At 33.5% G+C, this 24,093-nt stretch overlaps 1 protein-coding gene across 3 annotated transcripts in view; it reads right to left on the bottom strand.

Moving 5' to 3' along the window:
- CHM (CHM Rab escort protein) overlaps nt 1-24,093 on the bottom strand; it is a 79,134-nt gene that overhangs the window by 43,411 nt on the left and 11,630 nt on the right. For 2 of the 3 annotated variants that reach the window (XM_062584842.1, XM_062584844.1), the window contains exons 3-7: nt 16,088-16,160; nt 10,408-10,532; nt 5,582-5,957; nt 2,953-3,069; nt 2,172-2,292 (exon numbers count right to left, since the gene is read on the bottom strand). In XM_062584842.1, coding sequence (XP_062440826.1) covers nt 2,172-2,292; nt 2,953-3,069; nt 5,582-5,957; nt 10,408-10,532; nt 16,088-16,160 — 812 coding nt within the window. The remainder of the gene's footprint in view (nt 1-2,171; nt 2,293-2,952; nt 3,070-5,581; nt 5,958-10,407; nt 10,533-16,087; nt 16,161-24,093) is intronic. The other variant, XM_062584843.1, reaches the window with a different exon arrangement.

The raw sequence follows: 24,093 nt of genomic DNA, 5'->3' as shown, positions 1-24,093 counted from the left end.
ACTGCAGCTTGGGATGGTATACCTGAATCCTGTAAATTTCATAAATATTTAATCCATTTAACCTAACATCCATTCAAAAAGTTGAATCCATACCTATGTGGTCAAAGCACATATTTATGTGCAGATAACCCATTCACATAATGTTTTACTCCAAAAATGACAAGAGCAATACTTATTTCAAGTATTTTAAATTGCTGACGTCCCAAGAAATAAGTATAGATGAGACAGAAGAAGAAAAAGAGGAGGAAGCATATTGCCACTAATGCACTTTGAAATTTATAGAAAAACAGAAGTCTTGCAGGTAACCTTTAATGCAAGTGTTGCAGGTTACTGATACATCTCTGAAATATTACAGTTAGTTTAATGATCTTAATACAACCTGAGTATTCTTTTTTAGGAAAAGATTATTTTAAGCAATAATGTATTTCATACCGTGTAGAAATCTATTCTTAAGCTTATTTCAGTCACGTGAAAATTCAAGAGTAATTTAGAAGCAGTTCCCTCCAATGCTGTGACTAGTGTTATCAGGCCATATACTCTGTTTGAGATTCAACCACTGTTTTATTACAAATGTACTTCACTACCTTTGTACAGCCATGCAGCAAGTCATAAAATATATTACATTTTCCTTTGTGCTATTGTCTTTCTAAAAAAAGTCTCAAGTTTTTCCTCATTCTAGACCTCCTATGTAACTCAAAATTTTACAGAAGCAGCTTTAAAAAAAATTATTCACTATCATGAATTCTCCCTATTAAAAGTCTGTCCTCCCTAACGAATGCAATGATTTCAACAGGTGCAATTCTAAAGCTCTGAAGTCTTTAAATTAGACTAATCTGACTCAAAATATTCCCAATTACTTCCCTGGCTACTTTAAAATGTAGGAACAAAATCTGTTTAACTATCTCTGGATATAAAATAAGTGTAGTGTTATTTAGGCAGATGAATCAATGAATTCATTTAGAATTGATATGGTGTCTCCTTTTTTTACTTAATAAAGTTTCTGAATGCCACCTATATTCTTGCTCTGAGCACCTCAATTTCTTCTATCAGCAGTAAACCTCAAATTGCCTGTAATCTATAAACTAGTTCAGCGTAACAAATTTTTCCCCTTCAGGATTTCCTAGAGTTCATCACAGATTTTTCTTCCTAATCTTATCAGATCACTATCTATATTGACCAATTCTATCCTGCAGATGTTTGCAATCATTTTCTCTATCATTTCTGCATAATCTAAGGGTCATATAATACCAAGGCAGCTTTAAGCTCAAGTGACCAGACCAGTATCAGTAACGAACAACTGTTTCTTCTGAACACTAGCTTCTTTTGAAAGCATTGCCTAGCCAAGCTACTATCATCTACAAAAGCACTGAAATGCCTCAGTCTGAAACCTATAGAAATGGTTTAAGTATTCCTCTGTTCTCATTATTTCCTTTTCACAGATTTTATAATTTTTACCTTAGTTTACTTTTAGAGTCCAAGCATTCAGAATATCACTCCATTCTTTGTACTCTTAGGTTCATAAATCCAAAGCAGAGAGCAGGTTTCCATCATTTTCTTTCCACTAGCCAATCTTCCTCTTTCATTGCTATTCTTTGCATAACATGGCTCCAATCTAATCATATTTTCTGTCCTCTAAATAATTCAATAATTGACAAAGGCATTTGGCACCTGCCCTCTGCAACTAAAAGGCATTTTTAACTTCACAATTAAACTACATTTATTTTCAAAGTTAAAAAAAAATCCACATTCAGCATTCCTCTTTTTTTGGCAACATACTGACACACTGTCATACAAGATTTACGTATTATCAAAAAAAAAAAAAAAAAAAAAAAAAAGGAAGGAAGAAATCAGGTGCATCACACCGTATTACAAAATCCCTGAGGGGGGAACAAAACCCTAAAAATGATAAAAACATTTTGCAATCCTGTTATAATATGTAATTTTGCTGTTAAAGAAAAATGGATTAAAGAAAAATTAATGATATCATGGGAACTCGAAATACAAGTGCTTAAGCGGAAGAATTGACATGAAAGGTCAGGAAAAGGTCAAAGTCTAATCCGAAAATTAATACACAAAAATAAATAGGGTGAAAATAAAGGGGAGCTATCAAAACTATGCATAATGGAATGAACTCAAAACAAGAAGGTGTATAATAGTTAATGAAACACTACCTTGGTATTCATCAGGTTGTCGTTCATATTCCAAACAAAATGTCAAAAATTTCATTAGCAATCTCTTTTCCACCATAGTGAGCTGCCTGCTATTGAAGACATCTGCTCTAGAACAAGGTACCTAGAAAAAAAAAAATTAATAATTTTAGGTTCATTATATTTAATGCCTTTCCCACACAGGCTATAAAAGACTATAGTTGATTACCTAACAAACATTTAAAGTTCCTATTTTTCATTAGAACTACAGTTGTTTCTTACATATTTCTACTATTTGCTATTTTAACTAAAATAATTATTATTTTTCATAACAAAAATATTCTAAAATCTCTTTTGCTCTTTCCTTTTTTGCTTATGTCCGTTTGGTTTCAACAGGATCTCTACTGGGCCAACTATCTCCTGTTGCCACTACTAGTCTAATGACTTCTCTCCTAAGGCAAGGAAAAAAGACAAATCAAATCCATTCAAGGGATCTGAAAACCTAAAATCTGCACATCTTTAAGATTCACTGTTGAGTCTATCAGAGACTAACTATTTGTCATACGGTAAACATTTAATGATTTAATGATTTATCTGACTGCACATTATTCTAGCTTTCTTTTCAGGATTTAGATTTAACATGCATGTAAAAAGAAAAAAAAAACTCATTCTAAAAATGAAATCAAACAAAAATTTTTTAGTAAAATATACCAGTTATTACAAAACTCTCAGAAAAAACAATTTCAAAATTTTTTGACTTTGAAAAGATCAGATTAAACACATACAATGCATTCTTCTACAATACCTGTTCGACTTTTCCTTCCCAAAAGGCAAGAATTCGTGTGGCATTTTTAAATTCTGCATATCTGCTAACATTTGACTTAATCAAAAGGTCAATTAACAGACCTCGGGAGTAAAGAAGCTGCACAACAAACAAAAATAATACAGTGAGTAAAGAGAAAGAAGCACTTATATAGGAAGAAAATAGTAACTCTAATAGTATTCCTTTGTAAGATATTTTCTACAACTATATGCTGATACACACAGTGTAGTAAAATCTGAGCAAAATAACATCAAGATATAGCATATTCAAAATAAAATTAACACAGAGACAGAGGAAGAATAGAAAGTAGTCCACAGGAGAAAAGGTTTCAGCCCACTGTTGATCTTACCTGTTTGGGAGTCATACCGTGAGAGAGAGAGTCATCTTGGATCCACTCACATAGCGAAAAGGAGAAAGCGTAAACTTGTTTCTTTACCTCTACATTGCATTTTGGCATGCCAAAATGCATCACAGCCAATCTGCACCACAGTTTTACTGGTGTCTTTCAATTCAAATACTCTGTATTATTTTTGCTTTCTAAAAATAGCAATGCTATTCTATTAAAGTAAATAGGGATCTCAAAGATTTAAGAGGTCAATGTGACAATGTTCTACACTGGTTTTTCCTTTCTATTCTCTTCAAAAGTTTATCACCATTCAGTATTATTCATATCTAAAGACTGCGCATACCAATTTACACAGGTTTACTTAACATTGTCTCCTCAAAACATTTTGCAAAATCAGCAGTCAAAGCTAATGGCCAAAGCTGCTAAAAATCCCCAAACTCAGAATTCCTTCTCTCTTTTCCTATTTTCCATTTTCACCATAAAGACCTCTATACTCAAATTTACTTCTCATGTTTTGCATATTTTGAAACAAGCTGTGTTAAAATCAGCTTTGCATTAATAGCTCTTTTATCTGCCAATGTACGTGTGTGGATTTTTAAAGTTGCATCAGTTTTCAAACTTTTAAAACATTTACTTAAATTTTGCATGGTCCCCCTCCTCTGCCTGTGCAAACTAGCTGTTTCTATCATAACGAGAAAAGATGTGACATTTTCTAAATATAAATTCCTTAAGCTACCCCAGTTACTCTTCTGTCAAAGTGGTATTTAGGTTTAGTCATATTTTGTTACGCTACTTAGCTGTCTATGTTATGTCTACCTTTACACTTTCTACAAGCTAAAGAATTTATTATGAAATACTGAAAGTACCAAAATATAACTATTAACACAAGACATATGTCTGAATTTGAAAGCATATATTTAAAAGCATGGAGAAACTTCTAGTTCTAACTTTCTGCAAGTCTTGTTATCCTGAGTAGTAGAATTTGCACAGTTAAAGAGCAGATGTGAAATCCTGGCCACCATTTCAAAACTGCACATTCTGTAAAGCATGCCCCTCATACAAAATTAATGCTTAAGTTTCAAGATAAAGGTTGACTGGAACACTAATTAGGACACTACGGAAAAGTCCGTAAGAGTCCCAGTGCCAGAGAGAAACCAATGAGAATTACTAGGTCTGTTTTGATGCCTCCTCTCCTGTCAGATTTTCTGGAATCAATAGCATTTACCATTGTGTAACAAAATTCAGTACAGTGGCACAGAAAATGTGTACTATGCAAAACAGTACTATCTACTATACCACTATAAACCAACTATTGGTTTCACGGTATCATTCTGGTGATGCATAAGAGAGGTATCTACATTTGGAACACGGAGTAAAAAACATGAAATAATGTATTTTGTAATGTCTATACAAAAAATGTAGTAAATTATTGAAGAAAAGTTATTTTCTATTTTTCAGAGGTTTGAAAAATTTCTGCCTAAAAATTACAAAAAAATAAGCACTGAACTTTGGGGAAAAAAACCTTCCACCGCAAGGTATATAGTCTGAAACACTGAAATTAAAAAAAAAAAAAAATCCATTTAACTTGTATTTGCAGGACACGCACATAGACTGCTAAGTAGCTAAAAGACAGGTTTTAGATCTTAAACTGCATGATAAATATGCCAGATTCTAATAGTTTCACCTTCAACTAAAAAGCACATAAAATTAGCAATTCAACATAGTAATAAAAATATGTTATTTTACTCAACTTTTATGTTATGGACTAACCGTAGGGATTTTTTTAATACAATTTATTACAGTTCAGCTTTTCAGTTACTCAAGAACTTAAAATGGTACATTTTATATGAACAGAATGACAGTGCGAGTATCACAGGAAAGCCTATCTAAACAGGTAAGTACACTCGATTAAAAATACCCTTCATCTTAATAACATCAAAGATGTGCATTTCAATTAGTTTTCATTGTTTAAGTATGTATTTTTTTAAAATTTTAAAAGGACATAATTTAAAAAAGTATTTTAAAGTTATTACTTAAACTCTCTATTTCAGGAAATTTACAGACTCTTTGGTTAAAAACAAACATTAAAGAGCACATATGAAACAGCTCGTTTGCTTTAATAGTACTACTGATTGCTCACTTCCCAGGAGAATATATTTTTTGCCTTAGAGGTACCATTTCAGCCCTCTAAACACTCAGATTTAAAAAATTCTCAGCATTTAAAAAAAGTAAATGTACTTGTATGAAAAGTCATTAAGTTCCTACCTTGGAAACTAAATCAATATTAAACCTTCTGCCTTCTCTAACAATTTGGGAATACGTAATTTTCTTTGGTTCTTGGGCAGAAATTTCTGAGGGTGCAGCTTCTGTTTTTCCCATTTCCAAAGTGGACTTGCCTAAAGCTGCATTATGAGAACTTTCACTCTCAGTGGTTATTTCGGTATTATTCCCTTCTGTTGCACTTGCTGGGTCACTGCCTGCAGTCTTTTCTGGTTCCCAGCTCTCAGCCCCTGGCAAGGCACGTTCCACAGGTGCACACTCTTTTTCCGATTCCTGCGCAGCCCCGTCAGCATCAGAAACTCCTAAGACGGGCAGCTTTGACAAAGCACCAGCTTCTTCAACATCTTCAGACAAATCCTGACTGATTAAAAACATAAGGGGGAAAAGGGGGGGGGAGGGGCAGAGAGGAGAAAAAAGAAAAAGGGACCTTAAAATTGTCTTTAAAACTTGTTTAAAATTTTGAGTCAGTGTCAGCAATGGAAACATCGGAAGCCTTTCTGTGAAAATCATTAAAATGTCTTTACCCTGGTCAAACTGGGTGTCACCAACTAAAGAACTCTGGATTTCTGACTGTAAAAATAGAATTTAAGCAGAATATTATGTGGGGAAGGAATGAAAAAACCTTTGTGCTCTTGTTTTACATAGACTCTCTCACAGTGATACACATTATACAGCTATATAAACAAAGAAATATAGTATTTAAAAAATAAACATTAATGCGATTTGATTGTTTCTTCCTTTGGATAAAAACCTTTAAAATTGAAGTACAGAAAGACACTTAAGTTATAAGCCAAGATTTCTTTAAACCGAACTTGTTGAAGAAAATAGAATTGTTTTGTATAACTGAGACTATTTCACATCTTTATAGCAAAATCCTCAAGAGAAACAGAATTTTGAACTGAAGTTAATTTTAAATTAAAAAGATCACTTTTCAGACTCTGATCTTACAATCTGAGTAGCTTTTCAAGTAATAGCCATAAAGAACAGTTTAAATACCTTTTTTTTTTTTCACACACACATATATATATATATATATAAGGTACTAGAGTTCGTAAGTTTAACCAAGCACCAACCAATTACTAACTGAATACATATATCATGTTAAAGTATTTTCACCTTTACTGTTTATAAACTTAGATTTATTGCAAGCATGATAAATCTGTGCATAGTTCTGATGAATTCCTAACATGCTTGTGATGAAGGCAGCCAGTGAAAAGGAGGGACAGTATCACACGTAAGTATTCTATATAGTCCATTTCCTTGTCATAATGACACAATTCTTTAAAATTCCTCTTAAAAAGCAGACCTCCACTTTTAATCTCATCCATTCTTTTTATCTTGAACTTCAATGACATCTACCTTAGAAACTAGCACTTTTGAATTTAGAATTTTAGTTTGTACTACCAGCTGAGATGAATCAAATCAATGTCATTATAAGTGAAAGGAGTTCACCAATAATTTCACACTATCTTTTTATCTTTATACTGCAAGCCATTAGTGTACTGAATAAACAATTTAATCTCAGCTGAAAACTAATGAACTATGATTTTAAAGGTGACCTGCAAACGTACAGTATTGAATTTCAGTAACTATCAAGACTGTTAAAATTCAATAAACAGCCAGGAATTATTCAGCACACTTGTAAAAATGTTCCTTCACACATCTACAACTGTGGAGATGGAAGCAGGGGTAGGAATTTCTGTTCAAGTTATGAAAGGGAAGAAATATTTTGCCTCCTTTAAAAATTGTTCCTCACCGATCTACTTGTAACTTCAGGGAACTTGCAAGGACTAATGAAAGCAAGACTTTGGTACAGGTTTCTCAGCCTGTGCACAGCCACCAGGAAGCATTTACAAATGCGGTGAAATACTGCCCTGGGAAGCACACGGAACTGCTGTAAGGAAGCACTAATGAAAGAAGTTATTTCAGAATATTAATTTTTTTTATGCCTCTGCTTTATTCTGCAAATATTAAATGCACATAAAATACCAAATACAAAGATAAGTACTATGTCGAATGTTTCTAAAAAACTAATCTCTGCTAAAAATACACTAACTCTATTCAATTTCAGGGGGTGAGGGGAAGTTTGTGTGTTTGGAACGCCCTGTGCAAACAGATAAAAAAAAAAAAACAAAAAAAAAAAAAAAAAAAAAAACCACTATTGTGATTACTGTAATCACTAAAAATTAAGCTTTTATTTCAGCCTTTCTAAAGCTTTATAAAACACAACACAAATTAAGGGCAAGTCTTCCCTTCTATCTCCTCCTAATCTGACTGCATAGATCAAGCTCATTTAAAACATTATTTATACTTTCTCAAATCAAAGTAGAATTTGGATTTGCAATACATTTTTGTCTTTTTTCTGTGTTACTCTAAAACACGGTACAACAGAAACGTTGTATTTACATGTTTTAAAACTAAATTCAATTCCCATTTAATGAATACATTAATCTGTATGATTTGCAGCTCTACAAACTTCATAATGGAAGCCTAAAAACTAAATTCATTACATCTTTCCTATAGGAACAAACATCCCTGAATAATGTAACAACTGTCTATAAAAATCACTCAATTTGAACTTTTGTACAGACAATTCTTCTCCTAAATCAGAAAAAAAAAATACATCTGCAGACAAATTGTTGTGTAAATTTAGAATATTATCTTCCACCATTCATCAATTAATGGTACTAACAAAGGAATATCTTAAAATGAATGTGTCTTATTAATGTCTTGTAACAGCAACCCCTTCAGATAGGTCAAATGAAAAATTGCCAACCAGCTGGTTAATTTATTCAGCACAGGTGTTCACTATTTATTTTTCAGCCATTTGCCTTTTTTCAATACAGCTTGTTGTAGACACAGTATTCTTTTCCTTTGATGGATGCACTTTGTTCTAAGGCCATTTATTTCAGATTTTCACTGTGTATATTATACTGCTACCCAGCTGTTTATTCTTTCAAAATAAATGTTTAATGGTTACTTCATAGGAGTTATAAAAGTTAAGCAAAAACAACAGAATCTACGTGTAAACAGAACGTGTAAATTGTCAGAAACATAACTGATTCTCTCAGTAAGTTTTAAGTTCATGTGGTAAACTTTTGCTTTGCTAGTTTTATTAATTCTGCAGTTCTTCCTTGTAACTTTTTTTCTCCCATGATAAACGGAAGACAGCATTGTACTGCCAGACTAAGTTAAAAATAATGTCCGAACAAAACTTGTTCAGATAGAAGGCTCACTCCCAAAAACCAGTGACACCTTAGTGCTAGGGGACTCTCTTTCAAGCCAGCCATGAGTCAGTATCACCTCTTCAGTAAGAGGTCTTCCTAGAGATGGTATATACAAAGTTAAGAGGCTATGAAACTTGTAATCTAATATTGGTCCTGAACAATATTCATTATCACAATAGTATCACAGTATTATATTGACATTGTTTTAAAACAAACATAACATTTTATCTGTAGTATGGTCAAGCAGCCATTACTGTGCAACATTCAACTTTTGAATATGCCGACTGTGACCTTCAGATTTCATTAATCTAACTCTAACATTCTATTATTTTTACTATTTGTGATGTTTACAAAAATAAATAAATGTTTCCATATGAATATCTGTCAGTGTTTCGTTCAGATACCTATGCTATTATTTAGGAGACTCAAGATTAAATTTTAAACTACTATCTCAAAGAACCTTTTTAAGAATTCAGAATAACACTCAGTTCAGTGCAAAACTCCTAAGATACAAAAATAATACACAGAGAGAAATGATTCAGTTTTCAATTGTGGCCCACACAATTTCTATTCATTACTACTATGCTTAAATACTACTTGAGATTACTGCTTAACAATGTTATTTTTAGATGTTGTTTGATCTCAATATTTAAGATAATATGACACTGTGAAAAGATCAGTTCTTGTACAGCTTATACGTAATGAAGTATTATACTTCCATTTAACAATTAAAAACCAAAAATGAAATTTTTGTTCTGAACTTCTGCTAATGCAAACATTATGAATACCTAACTAAAATATGTTTAGTCATTTATTTAATTCTAAGATAGTATATTACTCTTGACTCACTTCTGCAACAATTCTCCCCAAAGCAAATTTCCAATTAAGCATGTATTTTTTGCATTTTTATTTAATGTAAAATAAAAGCTGAGTCACTTCACTTCAAATACAAAAAGAAGGTGGCAGACCAGGAAGGCTGACTGTTATTATTTTATCAGGAATTTCAACTGTGCCAATTTGTTCTAAAACATCACAGGAAAGCACTGGTTAATGAGCAAGTTGAATACAGTGACAACAAAACTAACAAAGGGGAAATATTGTTTTATTATTGTAGTATAGTTAAGGATTTTATGATTACAGTACTACTGTCCATTTGTGTTCTTATTCTTATGTACCTCTTTCATTTTACATGTACAAAAATAGAAGGCTTACTTACAGGAATAGGAAAATTTAAAATATAATAGTACATAACTATTCAGTTCGGTTTTGACTCAGAAGCAAACAAAATGCCAGCTCAAAAAATTGTCGAGTAAATGTTCAAATGTTGCAATCTGATAACCTTATGTAGGAAGAACTTTATGTAATGTATGAAGAATATTCCCAATAGTTACCCCTCAACAAAGTACAAGTAATTTCAACAAAAGAACAAGGGCCTCTACTGAGGAATTCTATAATTCTTAGTTCTTCTTCAAGACCAACAGGAAGCATGTCAGAGTGCTGGCAGTGAAATGCTTAGAGCCAAGAGCACAATATAATTATTTGTGATACATAAAATTATTTGTATATTTTGATATTTATACTTACTTGCTAAAACAGAAATCCTCTACATGTTGAATAGTTTTATCAGTCTTGTTCAGAGAAATAATTTCTTCATTCTCAAGGATCAGTTTTCTCCAGTCTTCACATTCACCAATTACATCAGTTTTCTGCTTTAAAAAACAATTATAAAATTAAATTTGTACTGCACTAGATGTTCTTGGACTATCGATTTCTGTATTTCCAAATGATTTGTCTTTTAACAGTTTTAATGTTTTATCTATTCTGACTTTTGTAGTTAAGAGTGAAATAATTGGGCTGGTTACTTCACTCTAGCGTGACAACATTTGCACTACATTATTAGTTGTATTAATTTGAAAATGCAGCAGTAAATGAAATGCAAGTTTTACTAGAAATTTAAACATAATACAGTGAAATCTACATTTGTCATAGCCAGGTTCATTCCAATTTTTCAGTCAAAACTCTTTGAATGGAGACCATCTCATGAAACACAGCGATCTGACTATTAAAAGTCTGTCTATGTAAGTATCTCTACATCATAATGAACTTTCAGAGGAAAAGCAGAAGTTCTTGCTGCAGGCTCATGCAGCATGATCTTTTTTGAGAAGGCCAACTCCAAATGTGCACCTATTTGAGCGGGGGTTGGACTAGATGATTCCAGAAGGTCCCTTCCAACCCTGACCATTCTGTGATTCCGTGCATGGTCCTCTGTTCATTCACACACTGGAGCTGCCAATAATGTTTCACACGCTCCAAAATTTCATATTTATCAAATGTTTTTGTGTCTTAATGAAAGATGGAATATATAGAAAGTTTAAGAACCAATGGGAAATTTTGCATTTTTCTAATATAAGATGAGCATCTCTTCTATTCTCAATACATTATCAAAAAAAAAAAAAAAAAAAAAAAGGTAGGGATACATAATCTAATTTGCCTCTTCACAAAGAAACCTTAGTTGATTACTACAAACATTTTCCTGAAAAACTTGCTTTATAGCAAGCATAACAGAATTGCCATCTTCATCTGCTTTAGAGCAAAAACACAAGAAAAGCATCAAGGAAGAAAGCAAATATGGTCTCCCCAAAAACAGAAGTTGAATGCTACTGAAGACACATTCTGTCCTGATAGAATCAAAGCAGAAAACAAAGAACATGCATATTAACAGCATAAGAAACACTGATGATACCTAGCCGGTGACTGCATTTTTATATAACGTCTACACAGAAAATAACACTTCCTAGCAGAGCTTACACAGCACCTAGAACACAAAGTGCAATACTGTATTCTTTGATACAAAGAAATGAAAAAAATCAAGTGAAAACAGAACAAAAGTTACACTTCCAAAGAAACTGTAAAGTGTTACGAACTTTGTAAACATAATGCAACAGCTCAAAGACACTGTCTATTAGAATTTCTCCCAAGTACAATGAAAGCAATCTGTTTAACATCAAGCTGCAAACAGAAAGGAGTGAAAGAAAAAACTGGACACCAAATTCCAAAAATTTTAGGCCAAATTAATAGAAGTCCATACTGAAAATATCGTTTATATTCAGACAAAAAGCAGGTAATTGTCGGACTGAGATTTATCTAATACTTGTGTGACTTGTTCACACTCATATTCCACAGAATTTAAACATTTCAGTACCTCAAAATACTAGAAATCTTAAATTCAGAGTTGGCTTTACTGTAAATGTTTGTCATTTATATCATCTTTCAGAATGATAAGTGGCAGAGGTCCTAGTAACTAACAAAGCTGAATGTTGCAATCTGAATATTCAAAAGCTGTGGAATTAACCAGCTTCTAAATTAAATGCAGCAAAAGCCCCTACCAGTGCTTTAACTGAAGTAACATTACCACTTTGAATGGATGCCCAAATCCCTGTAGACAGACTATTCTTGTTCATTGCTATAGAAAGCTTTAATGCAGGATTTATTTCCTCTTACAATTCTTTCTCAGGATCACATGATAAATTTTTATTCTAATTAGAGTATTGCAATATCAGACGTACTTACTGAAAAGCATATGGCAACTTAAGTAGACTGAATTTAGACTATGCATTTTTACACTTGAATTGTGCTGGCAATATCTCAACAATGATATGCCAGGAAAATTTTAAGCTGGTTTATGGAATAAGACACAAGATTTCAGAAGCTACTTCCTGAAACACTGGCCATACACAGAAGTTTGAACTTTGCAGACTGATAGCTCACTCTGTTAAATAAATACAAAAAAGGTAACCACATATTCTCGGAGAGGCAAGTACAGTTCTCCACAGCAGGACAGAAAATAGAAGTAGAAAGGAAAGGTACAGAGACTTCTTATTCTTTTCTCAAAAATCTCTTCTGGCTATTTGCTAAGTTGAGTCTGGCTGGCAAGAAACTTCCAACTGTAAGCAAAGAAAATTATCTCCTATTTGATTGTTTCGGTATTCAGTAACTGAATTGTATATACTTTTTGCAAGCAAACAGGACTGAATTAGAAGGGAGATACAACTTCACCAATTTCTCTTATCAAAAATAAACAAGACTGCTCGAGTCAAAAGGTAGTCAGAAAGCCAGAAATTAAACAGAGCACTTAGAAATGGCAGACACTGAGAACATTTTCTGATATAGATCAGCTCTACTGATTATGCCAGAAGGTAACCCTATGTAGTAAGTAGGTATGAAAGATGAACTCAGCTGAATAAAATTCCAGCCTTTATAAACCGACAGGCTCCTAGCACTTCCATAAATAATACCAGCAATATAGCATTTAGTCACATTTACTTGCTAACATACTCCAAATGCTTGTCGTCCTAAGTAAGTACCCTCTTCAAAAGATTTCTAGTGGACCATCACAAGTTAGATAAACTTTGGTCGTCAACATATACACTATCAACATTAACCTTTTTGTCTTGATTACAAGACATTTCACTGAGGATCCAATAACTAACCTGAGAGACTTAATTGAAAGCACACAACAGAAAAACAAGAGACTGAAACATCAGAGACAGCAATGTAAAAATCAAAGAAAATAATGGAAAAGGGATTAGAAAAGACCACATTACCCTTTAAAGAAGGGGCTAGGAAAGGAATCAAAACAATGGTACGCTTGCTTCTGCATAAATGCAAGAACCCCAAATATGATTAAGCACTAGAACATTTGGTCTTAGATAAAAACATTAATAAACCAAGTCTATCAGAGGAAGGAAGAATCAATCCTACGCTAGTAGTAGGATACAAAATGTAAAAGAGTAAACAGTACCAGAAACACAGTAGTGCAGTACATTAAAAAGCATCAGGACACTCTGCAAGTACCACTGAATCAACACAGATTGAAATTCTAAACTTAAGCAGGAAGAATTATACATTAATATATACACTAATACATTAATAACCACTATTAACCAAGATTGAAGAACCAACTATAACATGAAGATGGGAAATACAGCTGGACTGTATGACTTCTACCCCTGTTGGGCAAATACCATAACAGGATACAGGGCTGACTATAAGCACCGAATGAGAGCACTTACACAAGACAAAACTACAATGATTAATTTTTCCACTGGTGATTACTTCAGCCATTGAGTGCACCTGAGAGATTCCCATACCATTTCTGTTTTCTTGGAATGGTGTGATGGGAAAGGAAAGAACATAAAAAGTGGACTGTCTGAAATGGAGTAAAGGTAGAGGAGTTTACAGTAAAGTATATGAAGTGAACACCAATAAATCTCCAAAATAGATAGTGTTGGCCTAAAATTTCTACCACAGCACATGAAAGAAATACCTAAATTACTTACTGTATGTGTAACCTTTCATTCAAAACTTTTTGGTAGCTAAAGACTGGACAATAGCAAACAAGATGCCAATCTTTAAAAATGATTTTGGAGGAATCCAGAGGACTATATGCCTATTAGCCTGTATCTGCACTTGACAAATTAGCAGAAACTAAAACAGTGAAAAGGATTAGCAGACACCTCCATAAATAAGATCTATTTGAAATGAATCAACTTGTTTTCTGTAGGCAAAGTTCTGTCTTTAAAATTCTCTGAATTCTTTCAAAAGTGAATAAACATGCACATAGACAATAAAGTCCACTGGGATTTCCAAAAAGCTTTCAACAGGGTCCATCACCAAGGGCTTTTAAGGAAAACAAATATCCCTGAGGGATGGTCTTCCCCATGAGGGAAGGTCTTGAAATGACTACCCAGTTAAAAGACAAGAAATGGAGAATAGCAGTAAATGGTCAGTTCTTGCACTGGAAGGAATGGAATGAGCAGAGTTCCTCAATGCTCTGCTGTGGCCCTGGTGCTTATCTTACTGGTAAATTTGCTTATAAATGGAAAAAGGAGAAAATAGCGAGACACCATTTACTGATAATACAAAATTATTCTGGGTAGTTAGGACAAAGATGGATCATAAAGAATGGAGAAAGGCCTTATAGGGCACAATTCTCAGCAATAAAGCTACAGATGAAACTCAGCATAGACAAATGTAGTGACGCACATGGACAAAAATAATCCTAGGGTCACATATGATATGATGGGCTATACTGACCATTAACAGTTAAGAGTTAGGTTTTGCTGTTATGAAAGACAGTTTCATGAAAATAGCTCTGTGCTTGGCAGCAGTCGGAAAAAAAAAAAAAAAAAAACGAGCTGAAGGAGACAGAAGGAATAGAGAACAGAAAGAATAGAGACTAAAACAAGAAACCATTTATGTCACTATGTAAATCCATGCTTTTTTCCCCCATGCTGAGTTATGCAATTTGTGCAATTCTGCCTCCTTCAGCTCTGCAGGAGAATTGGAACCACTTCTGGAACTGGAAAAGTTTCAGAGAAGGGTAAAAAGGATGATCAAAGCTATGGAACAGCTTTCAAAAAAATGAATGACCAAGGGGTACCATTTGTTTGCCCAGTTTTTACTCTTTCCTTTGCCTACGACCAGAATGGCAGACAAAACTCTGAGATAGATGGATGAGTCTGAACCAGTAAAGCTATTAAATAGAAACCTATTTGATCTGTCAAATTACCAAAAGAGAAAAAAACATTGTGGCAATCTGTCTTGCAATGAATTATACACATAACCAGTATTAACTGAATTTTTATTTTTTTAAATTATGTATTTTCCCTACAAACTGCATAAGGAAGTGTCATTCCCTTCTTACCAGTCTAATAGAGAATTACAAAATTCTCTATTAGAGATGTCACTACAGGAGATGTACGTTGTACTCATCTCTAGTGGAAAAATTCTTGTAAAACTTCATGTGTTACACTTAACCAGTGTACTCAAAAGCTCCCTACTTCTAAACTAACAGGACTAATATTAGATGGAAACATTATTAGGATTATTTGAGGCTTGACACATTGTACCAATGAAGTGCTTTGAGAACTTCAGAGGAAACAAACTATTAAAGTATAAATGAAATTTATAACTATAGCCAAATTGTAACAAAATGCTTAAAAACATGCATGATTAATCTCGGTATGTCAAAAGTCCTTTAAAATTTTATCAAATATAGGGCTATCTGATCTCATTTAGTCATCAAATAGATAGTTTTCAATAATGCAAAAATGAAACAAACATACAATGGTTCCACTCTTGTCTCAGTATTTATCCAATAGATGGTTTCCAAGGAATAATAAATAGCCTCTTGCTCTTTTGTTTTTCAACATAACCTTTCACGTTAAAGAATATTAAAAGTAGCAATTTGGGAAATTTTTACCTGGTTTTCTTTAATCCAAGACAATAATCCTGAAAAGCTAAAGCTGGCCCAGTTTCCGCCATAGTAATTTTTTCTGGAAAGAAAAGACAACAATGAAACTTAATGAACAAAAACTTTAAAACTTTTCTCAGATTTAAAAAGAAAATAAAAGCCTACAGGTTTTCCATGACAGATTTTACATGCACATAACATGTAAGGTGGTGGAATAAAGTATTTCAAAAATGTTAATCAGATGTAAAATTCCCATTTTCATTCACAGGATGGTAATGAGATTTTGGTTATTTTTGACCAAATAAACTATAGTCTATCCTTTACACCTGTAGATTAGTTATCCAGAGAGTAAAATGTATTCATAAAATGCAGAGAAAAAGCATACTGGATTCCATGAGGAACAGAAAAATATGGATATATATAACTACTTCTTGTCCAAGACTGACACTACACCTCTGTAACTCAAATATGTACATGAGGTAAGTTTTTTTGTGTCTATATCACAGCACATAAGAGTTTCAGGTCCTGGCATGACCTAATAGATTTGTCACATTAACACGGCTATACTACTTCTGACTGAGGCTAATACAAAAATTGGAAATATTACATCACGTGCCACTTCCTAACTAACAGCATTCCCTGAAGTAGATATGGTTATGGAATCCCATAATCATCCCCATGAAGTAGGGATGCTTGTGCAAACTGAGCATGGGTCCAGACAGTAGAATCCACACTTCTCTTATCCATTAGGTCAAAAAGAAATGAAGTTTCCATTACTCATCTATTGCTGACAGAACAATTATTATACTAACTATGGACTGTTTAAATCTCCTGGCAAAATCATTTCTAAACCGCATATACTGTAGGTGGAGCCAAAGGAACTGACCTGTACAAAACAATCTTATCTTCTTGAGTACTTTTCGGTGTGTATTTACGACCTTCTGCCTTGAAATTTTTAATTGTTTAAAATCACAGAAAATTAATAGTTACGTTGTTCAAAGAAATGGTCTCTGCTTTTTAAAATTTCTATCAATATTTTCCTAGACATCAGCTGAATGAATTAGCATGTGTTATCACAAATACCAGCTCTTAAATATTTAGTAGCTGTGATAGGAAAAATAATAAAACAATTACATTAAAAAAACACTAGTCTTTGCAAAATAATAAAAAAAGCTACTTCAGGATTTAGCTTAAATCTCAATTCACTAAATTATGCTAGTATTTCAGAAAAATGAAGGATACAAAATACTGAATGTATATTTAATCTTACTGTACACACTAAAAAAGAGTTTAAGAAGCAAGATGAGTTTTGTGTTTTACAGAATAATGCAAAGATAAATTCAACAAACTTAAAATCTCCTCATAACCTCCTCCATTTTTGAATTGTGGAGATAAGTGCAATCAAGAAGAAAATAAATTCAGGTTTAAGATAGGATGTTTTTGACAAGGGCTATATGAACTGACAAAGGCTTCATTAAGAGTGTCAGTCCCTTTACAGTACCAGGGGGTGATGCTCTATGTTGCTTACTTAGCATATGAAAGACAGATGTCTGCCAAACAATCCTTAATTGTTCATGACTAGATATTGACCTAAAAAAGTCTTTCAGCTACTGCAAGGCAACAGTAAGGAACATAAATAGGACATCTTTTGCAAAGACGACAAAATCCAGCATTCACTGAATAAAGGTGGCTTCAAGAACAGAATACAGTGTTTAAGGCCATGGTCTGGGAGGTCAGGGCCTATAGTTTAAGAAAATCCATGTAGTTTATCCAATAATTTGTCCAATCTAAGCAAAAGAGATTCATCTGTAAATCTCCTACCAATCAGAAACTCAGTCTATGAAAAGGAGTTAATATCTACCTCATTATATGAATGATATAAATGAAGTTTAAAACGTGTATTTGGTATCACTTAAAATACAATGCAGCAAGAATTAAATATATTACTGAATCCCCAATTCTGCCAGATTTCAGGCTGTATAAAAGCAATTGACAGGAATCTTTGTTCTATACAATTACTATCACCAGCTTTGCTTTAATGTTCAATGGAACAAGTTAATTTCTTGTTCCTTCTTGAGATTTCACTGAACAAAAAGCTCAATATCCATAAACTACCTGCCACTTCTGGGAATTCTGAAAAAATGCAGCCACCAAGATTTACTTTAAGAGAATCTGCTGCTTTAGTTGCAAGTTTCCTTGAATATGGAATACAATCTGCCTGTCAGAGCAAGCAAGGCCATTGATCACTGAAATCGCAGAGAACATCTGCATAAAATTAGCGCTGGGTTTCTTGAACCTATACCAATATAAATTTATGCATATTTGGAATATTTAAATTTAATAAACTTTGAGTAAGAGAAACAACTATATAAACTCACAAGTAAAGTTACAAAACTTTCTGTGAAGATGTCAAAATATCTATAATGTAAACATTCCTCTGTTCATCAGGTGGATTTTTCTTTAAAATTGCTTTTGTTTTCAACTGCTATTGATGTGAATCAGGCTTTGCAACACAGCACTCTATAATGTCATCCTGAAGCTCAATCAATTCGGAGATAATAGTCTTCCTCAAATGGAAAATGAATCACAGCTGTCTTTCCTCTCCTCTGGAATATGAGTTTCTTTCCAAAGTTATGCTACACAACCTCTAATATTAATCTTCTCTGTAAGCATCAATTTCCAGATTTTGGGGTTTTTTTGGCTAGGAGGTTTGTAATTAGTTATTTACCTTGCATTACATGATGACTCAGAACTGCTTAATTTTCCTACCTGAAAACACTACTGGCAGAATGAAGATCAGATATGATTACTTATCCAATCTCATCCTACGATAAACAGCAGAGTTTTTAATAATAATCTTGATGGGGAAATCTGAAAATGTGCAGGCTATTATTTTTAAAATTAGGAGTCCTTTGCAACTGAGTACATCTTTTTTATTATAATTATTCTTAAAAAGCAACAAAATAAGGAATTGCAAAAAGTAATGGGCAAGATCAAAGTCTAATAATTATGGATAAAATATTGTCTCAATCTTGAGAACTGAGCTCCTCCCTTCTCTTGATACGCCGGCAAACTACAAAGATACGTATTTTCTCCTTTTTTTTTTTTTAGAGTTACAATTCAATTATCCTCTAGACAAGATGAAACATTGAAAATATGCTATTATTTCAGCATCCATTTGAAGCTGTAAGAGCATAGCTAAAAAAATCATTTTTGTATCAGGTTACATAAGACACATTTTTCTATTTCTAAAATACATTGTTGCCTAGATGCTTTTTACTCAAAATTTCTCTTCTATCACTTGCAGTTTCGTGTGAATTTAAGTACTGCTGCTTTTAGTTCAGATTTTTCAAATCCTGAATTTTTAGTTCAAAATTAACAGCAGAGTAACCTAAGAAGGTTTTGTGACGTTTTGGAAATCCAGCCCAGTTTTCTCTCTGGAAAAAACTTAAATTTCTCTTCTCCTACATTATTTTATGTATTTCTTCTCAGTTGCTAACATCTTTTTTCCTACAAACACTCTGGAAGAATTAGCAAACCCCATTCCAGAACACACTGAAATTGCAAACTGGTTCAAACTAATTAACATTCTTAGATTTCAAGCCAGAAGAACCAAGAGAACATCCAGTATTTCCTTTTGAAGATAGACAGCAATTTAAGAAATTGAACACTTAAGAAAGCATGAGATATACAAGTAAGACAGAAACAAGAGCAGAAAGACTCTTTCATGGACTATGTCTGTTAAGACGATTGCCCTTCTGAATGCCATGTCATAATAGCCATGGTAAAACAGTCAAAGCTGGTGAAGTCTGAAAAGAAGCTGCTGATGCTTCATGATTGCTCCCAAGAGCTGCCTGTATGTGTCTGTCCTGCATTTGATCTTTCAGAAAGAAGTCTCCTACCATCAGAGTATCTGTCTTTTGCAAAGAGAGTTACTGCCACATCGATTTTAAGGATCTGAACATAGAACGACTTCTATTTTAAACCCACAAAATCTCAGGTACTAAGTACACTCTCACGTTTATTAGAAATTCCCATTCTGTCTTTGTAACCACGTCTTAGAGAATAAGAAGCAGACTAACAAGTCTCCTTGGTTTTTAAAAGAAAACGTTTAATGCAAACTCTCTTGACATCTTTTCAATTCAACAAAAGGGGTAGTGGTTGCAGTCACTAATATCACATTATATCATGGGATCAAGGGCAATTATCACAGACAGTTGAGACTGAAAGTTTTACTCTGTAACACCCTGGATATGAGTTCGTATCCTTAAACGACATTAAAACAGCTTTTTCAAACAAGGTCAAAAGATACCTGAATTAGGACTTTTTTAAACAATTCCTTTATTTTTCATGGAAGGAACTGACTTGCTTTAAGAAGCATCCCGTTCCTTCTCTGGTTACTCTGCTTACACAGCTATCTCCCTTTACAGAAGTTAAGGATCGAAAAAGAAGGACATACAAAGACACAGGCTGTATTGTAAGTTCTGAAAAGAGATAGACATAGCAAGATGTGGAATGCACTACAAAAGCAGATAACAAGTGTGTGTAGGTGCCCAGGAAGCTTTTGGATGCTCACAAAACAAACAGAATCCTGGACACGAGGGACACCAAGTACTCTACACGCTATGCAAGGTCAAAGAGCAAGACAGATCAGAGGTGACAAGAAGCAAAGGGACATGAGAAGCAGGCAGAGTGAACTGGGCACAGAAGAGGAGTTAAATCCTGCATCCTGACACTCCTTCTATGTCTTTGAATTAAACTCTACATGGACAGAGAAGTCAGTCAGTGAGAAAGGATGTATGCAATACAACTATACTCTACAAATGCTGTATTCTAGATACTGAAAATCAAATACATACAAAGGATTAGAGGGGAACTGTACTTAGCTACATTTTGTTCATTCACCATCCTTGAATATACATAATTACAAGAAAATAATAAGCAGAGGATCATAAACAGGCAACATACCAAATCATCAGGAGAAAGTCCCATGCATATGGACAATTACTATGGGAGGTACATTCACTTAAAGTAATCAACTTCTAGTCTTAATCTACCCTCCTTTAGTAACTTCTACTTTAAACTAAGTGCTGATCTCCACATTTTAAATTGCAAATTACTTTTCTAAATCACTTAACATCTATCCTTGAAATTTCACATGTCAACAACTCATTAATATCTACAGTAAATGTAGCTCTCTGAAAAGAACCACAGATTTTACATTTATTGAGACGGATAGCTGGCAAAGAGAAATAGAGCTTCTTCAATTACTATTTGGCAGAAGCTAACTTTAGTTTAAAATCCATCTACAGGAATTTATGGCAACACTGCAGTGAAGTGACTGTTTTGAATAAGATAAGCTACTGTTGATGGTGATGCTTGGACAGTGTTTATAAATCAAACCTAGAATGCTCTATTTTATAATAGGCCCCTTCAAAACTCTCTACCATAATCACCTATGCAGTATATTATGATAAATGCAAACATAGTTGGAGATTAAAAGAAATAAAATGATCTACACAAGATAATGAGTGCAAGAAAACCATATACAGACTTTATCCACATGCATTTTCCACAACTTATATCTAACTTAACTCAGATATTTATAAAGAATAAAAGAGAGAAATTAATCAAAATAGTACAGCTAACACAGAAAAGTATTTTAGTAATCTCAAACCTGTCTTATGCAATTAAGCTCATGTTCTTTCAGAAAGGGAACAATATAGTTTTTTTTAAAAAAAAAAGTCATCTGAATAACAGCAGATTGAGGGGTTTTGTTAACCAAATTTCAATTATTCCGCTACCTTAGTAAAATTAAATTTGAAAATTAATCTATAAATTAATATAATAAATACAATTTAGTTCAGACAGTCTTAGGAAGCTTGCCAGAGATTCAATTTTTTATTTAAAATTCCAATGACATCGGTGCTAGGGGTTTTTTTTTTTCAAGAATACTAACTTTAACAAAAAAAAAAGCAGATGGCAACTGAAATGTTTGCCTATTTATGGGAGGTTTTGTACAGTATAAACATTTTCATTTTTTGCCAAGATATGGTTTGTAGACTACGAATCAGTGAGCACATACACCAATTAAAACAGCAACTACTAACATAAGTGAAGAAAACCTCTGTTAAAAATACCTTTCCCTGACTTAAAAAGCTTATTGCCTGCACAAGACTTGGAAAATAACTCCACAGGAGAAAGGAATCAAATGTGGAAACCTTCATTATCATCACAAAAATAAAAGCATGTGTGAATGTAAATGAACGTATTTAAGTGAAAACAGTAATAAACAAAATCTGAATTCCACAGCTCTAATTGCCTGCTGATCTGAAGGGTTCTTCATCATAGCTGAAAATAGGCGTGGATAAAACAAATCAAAGTTCCAGTAACTAACTGTTACTACAGATTTTTACAAACAACGGATATGAAAAATTGAAATAACAAAAAGTTGTTCATTTAGTAAAAACAAAGCAACTTATTGGTAATATATGCATTAAGTTTAAAATCCAATGAATTCAACATAGCTTTATAGTTGTGCACAATGCTTTTAACAATCTTGAAAGCAGTCTTTGTTTCAACTGAATCATTGCTTATGTTAAATATGGAGCATCAGGTAAGAGCTTGTTGTGTACTACCCATTCGTGAAGTGAAATACTAGAACATTAACCCATTTAAGGACTTTTTTCTGAGAGTTTAGTCTATGGACACTGAAGACTCATTAAGATGAGTTCTTAATCCAAACTCTCTCTTCTTGTTCTGAAGTGCACCACCTGTCCTCACTTCAGTCCAGGACAGGCAACCAGAGGTTTATAAGGAAAGTCAACAGCCAACTTAGCAACTGCAAATCATATTTCAGTGAGCTAGTCTTGCAAGTTTTGAACTTGTGAAGGAATTGAATTTAGAAATAAACACACTAAAAACTGATGGGGCCTTTGAAGGGCTGTACGCAAAAGATTGCAGAAGCTTAATCTTGAACTAATGTAGTTCAGAGAAACTGAGCATGAGGAAGCACATATCTTTTAAGCTTTTGGCTTAAAACACAGGAAAAACTGAAAACGTGTATACTGGCTACAGCAGAAGTCTCTAAACGTGGGTGCCGGATACACAGGTGCATGTCACAGGAATGTGCACAGAAAGGCAAGAATTCAAAAATATGATTTAAAAATAAAACACTAAAACACTTGTAATTTATGGCAAAAAAGACTAACAATCAGACTATGCACCATTCCTGCTACAACCATTTCAAAATCACCTGTTGCTCCTTCTTTGCCTAAAACCTGCAAGTATCAACTAGAAAGGAGCTAACAGGCTGCCTGAAATCAGTCTCCACATGGACTGTTTATTAACATGTTACTGGTTAATAACAGAGTTATGATTTTACAGTTAAATATGAGTCTTTTTTTCCCCCTCATTTGATACTAATCTTCACTGGATTATTCAGTTTGGTTGCATGCACAAGTATTTACCACAGCTGAGCTCTAATGCAGAAATCTGCTTAACTGTAGATGTTTATGATGCATCTTAGATTTTGACAGCATTCAGCCACAGAGCTGCTTAGGCAGTCCTCCTGCTTATGACTCCCTACCAAAACTGTAGTAGTCCAGCCAATTGTATTATATGAACTAATAATTAGACTGAAAAAATAGCAAGGGGACAGCAGTCAACTGTGATCAAGATCAGAGGCACTGGAAAAAAAAATCTGTATAATCTCACTTCGATCTCACATAATGAACTACAGAAGACACAGTCCAGGTATCTAGCACAGAAATTTTATGAAATATATCGCATTGGTATCTTCTAGAGAAACCCAAGACAGTAAAGCAGCCTCAAAAGCTACTTAGCAGTGATCAAGACAGTCTCAAAGAGTTAAGAGGAGCCTTAAGTGGTAGATGAGAGATGGAAATTTTAAGAATTTAGTTTAACCTGCTGATGCTCCAGAATTTAATCTCAAACTTACCTCAGAAGCTAAAGTTCTAACTGCAGTTCTGTTACCAAATTTTGCTGAGTAGGTA

This window comes from Rhea pennata, chromosome 11 (assembly GCF_028389875.1).
Source record: "Rhea pennata isolate bPtePen1 chromosome 11, bPtePen1.pri, whole genome shotgun sequence".
NCBI classification, from domain to species: domain Eukaryota; kingdom Metazoa; phylum Chordata; class Aves; order Rheiformes; family Rheidae; genus Rhea; species Rhea pennata.
This window is presented reverse-complemented; position numbering and strand designations above follow the sequence as displayed.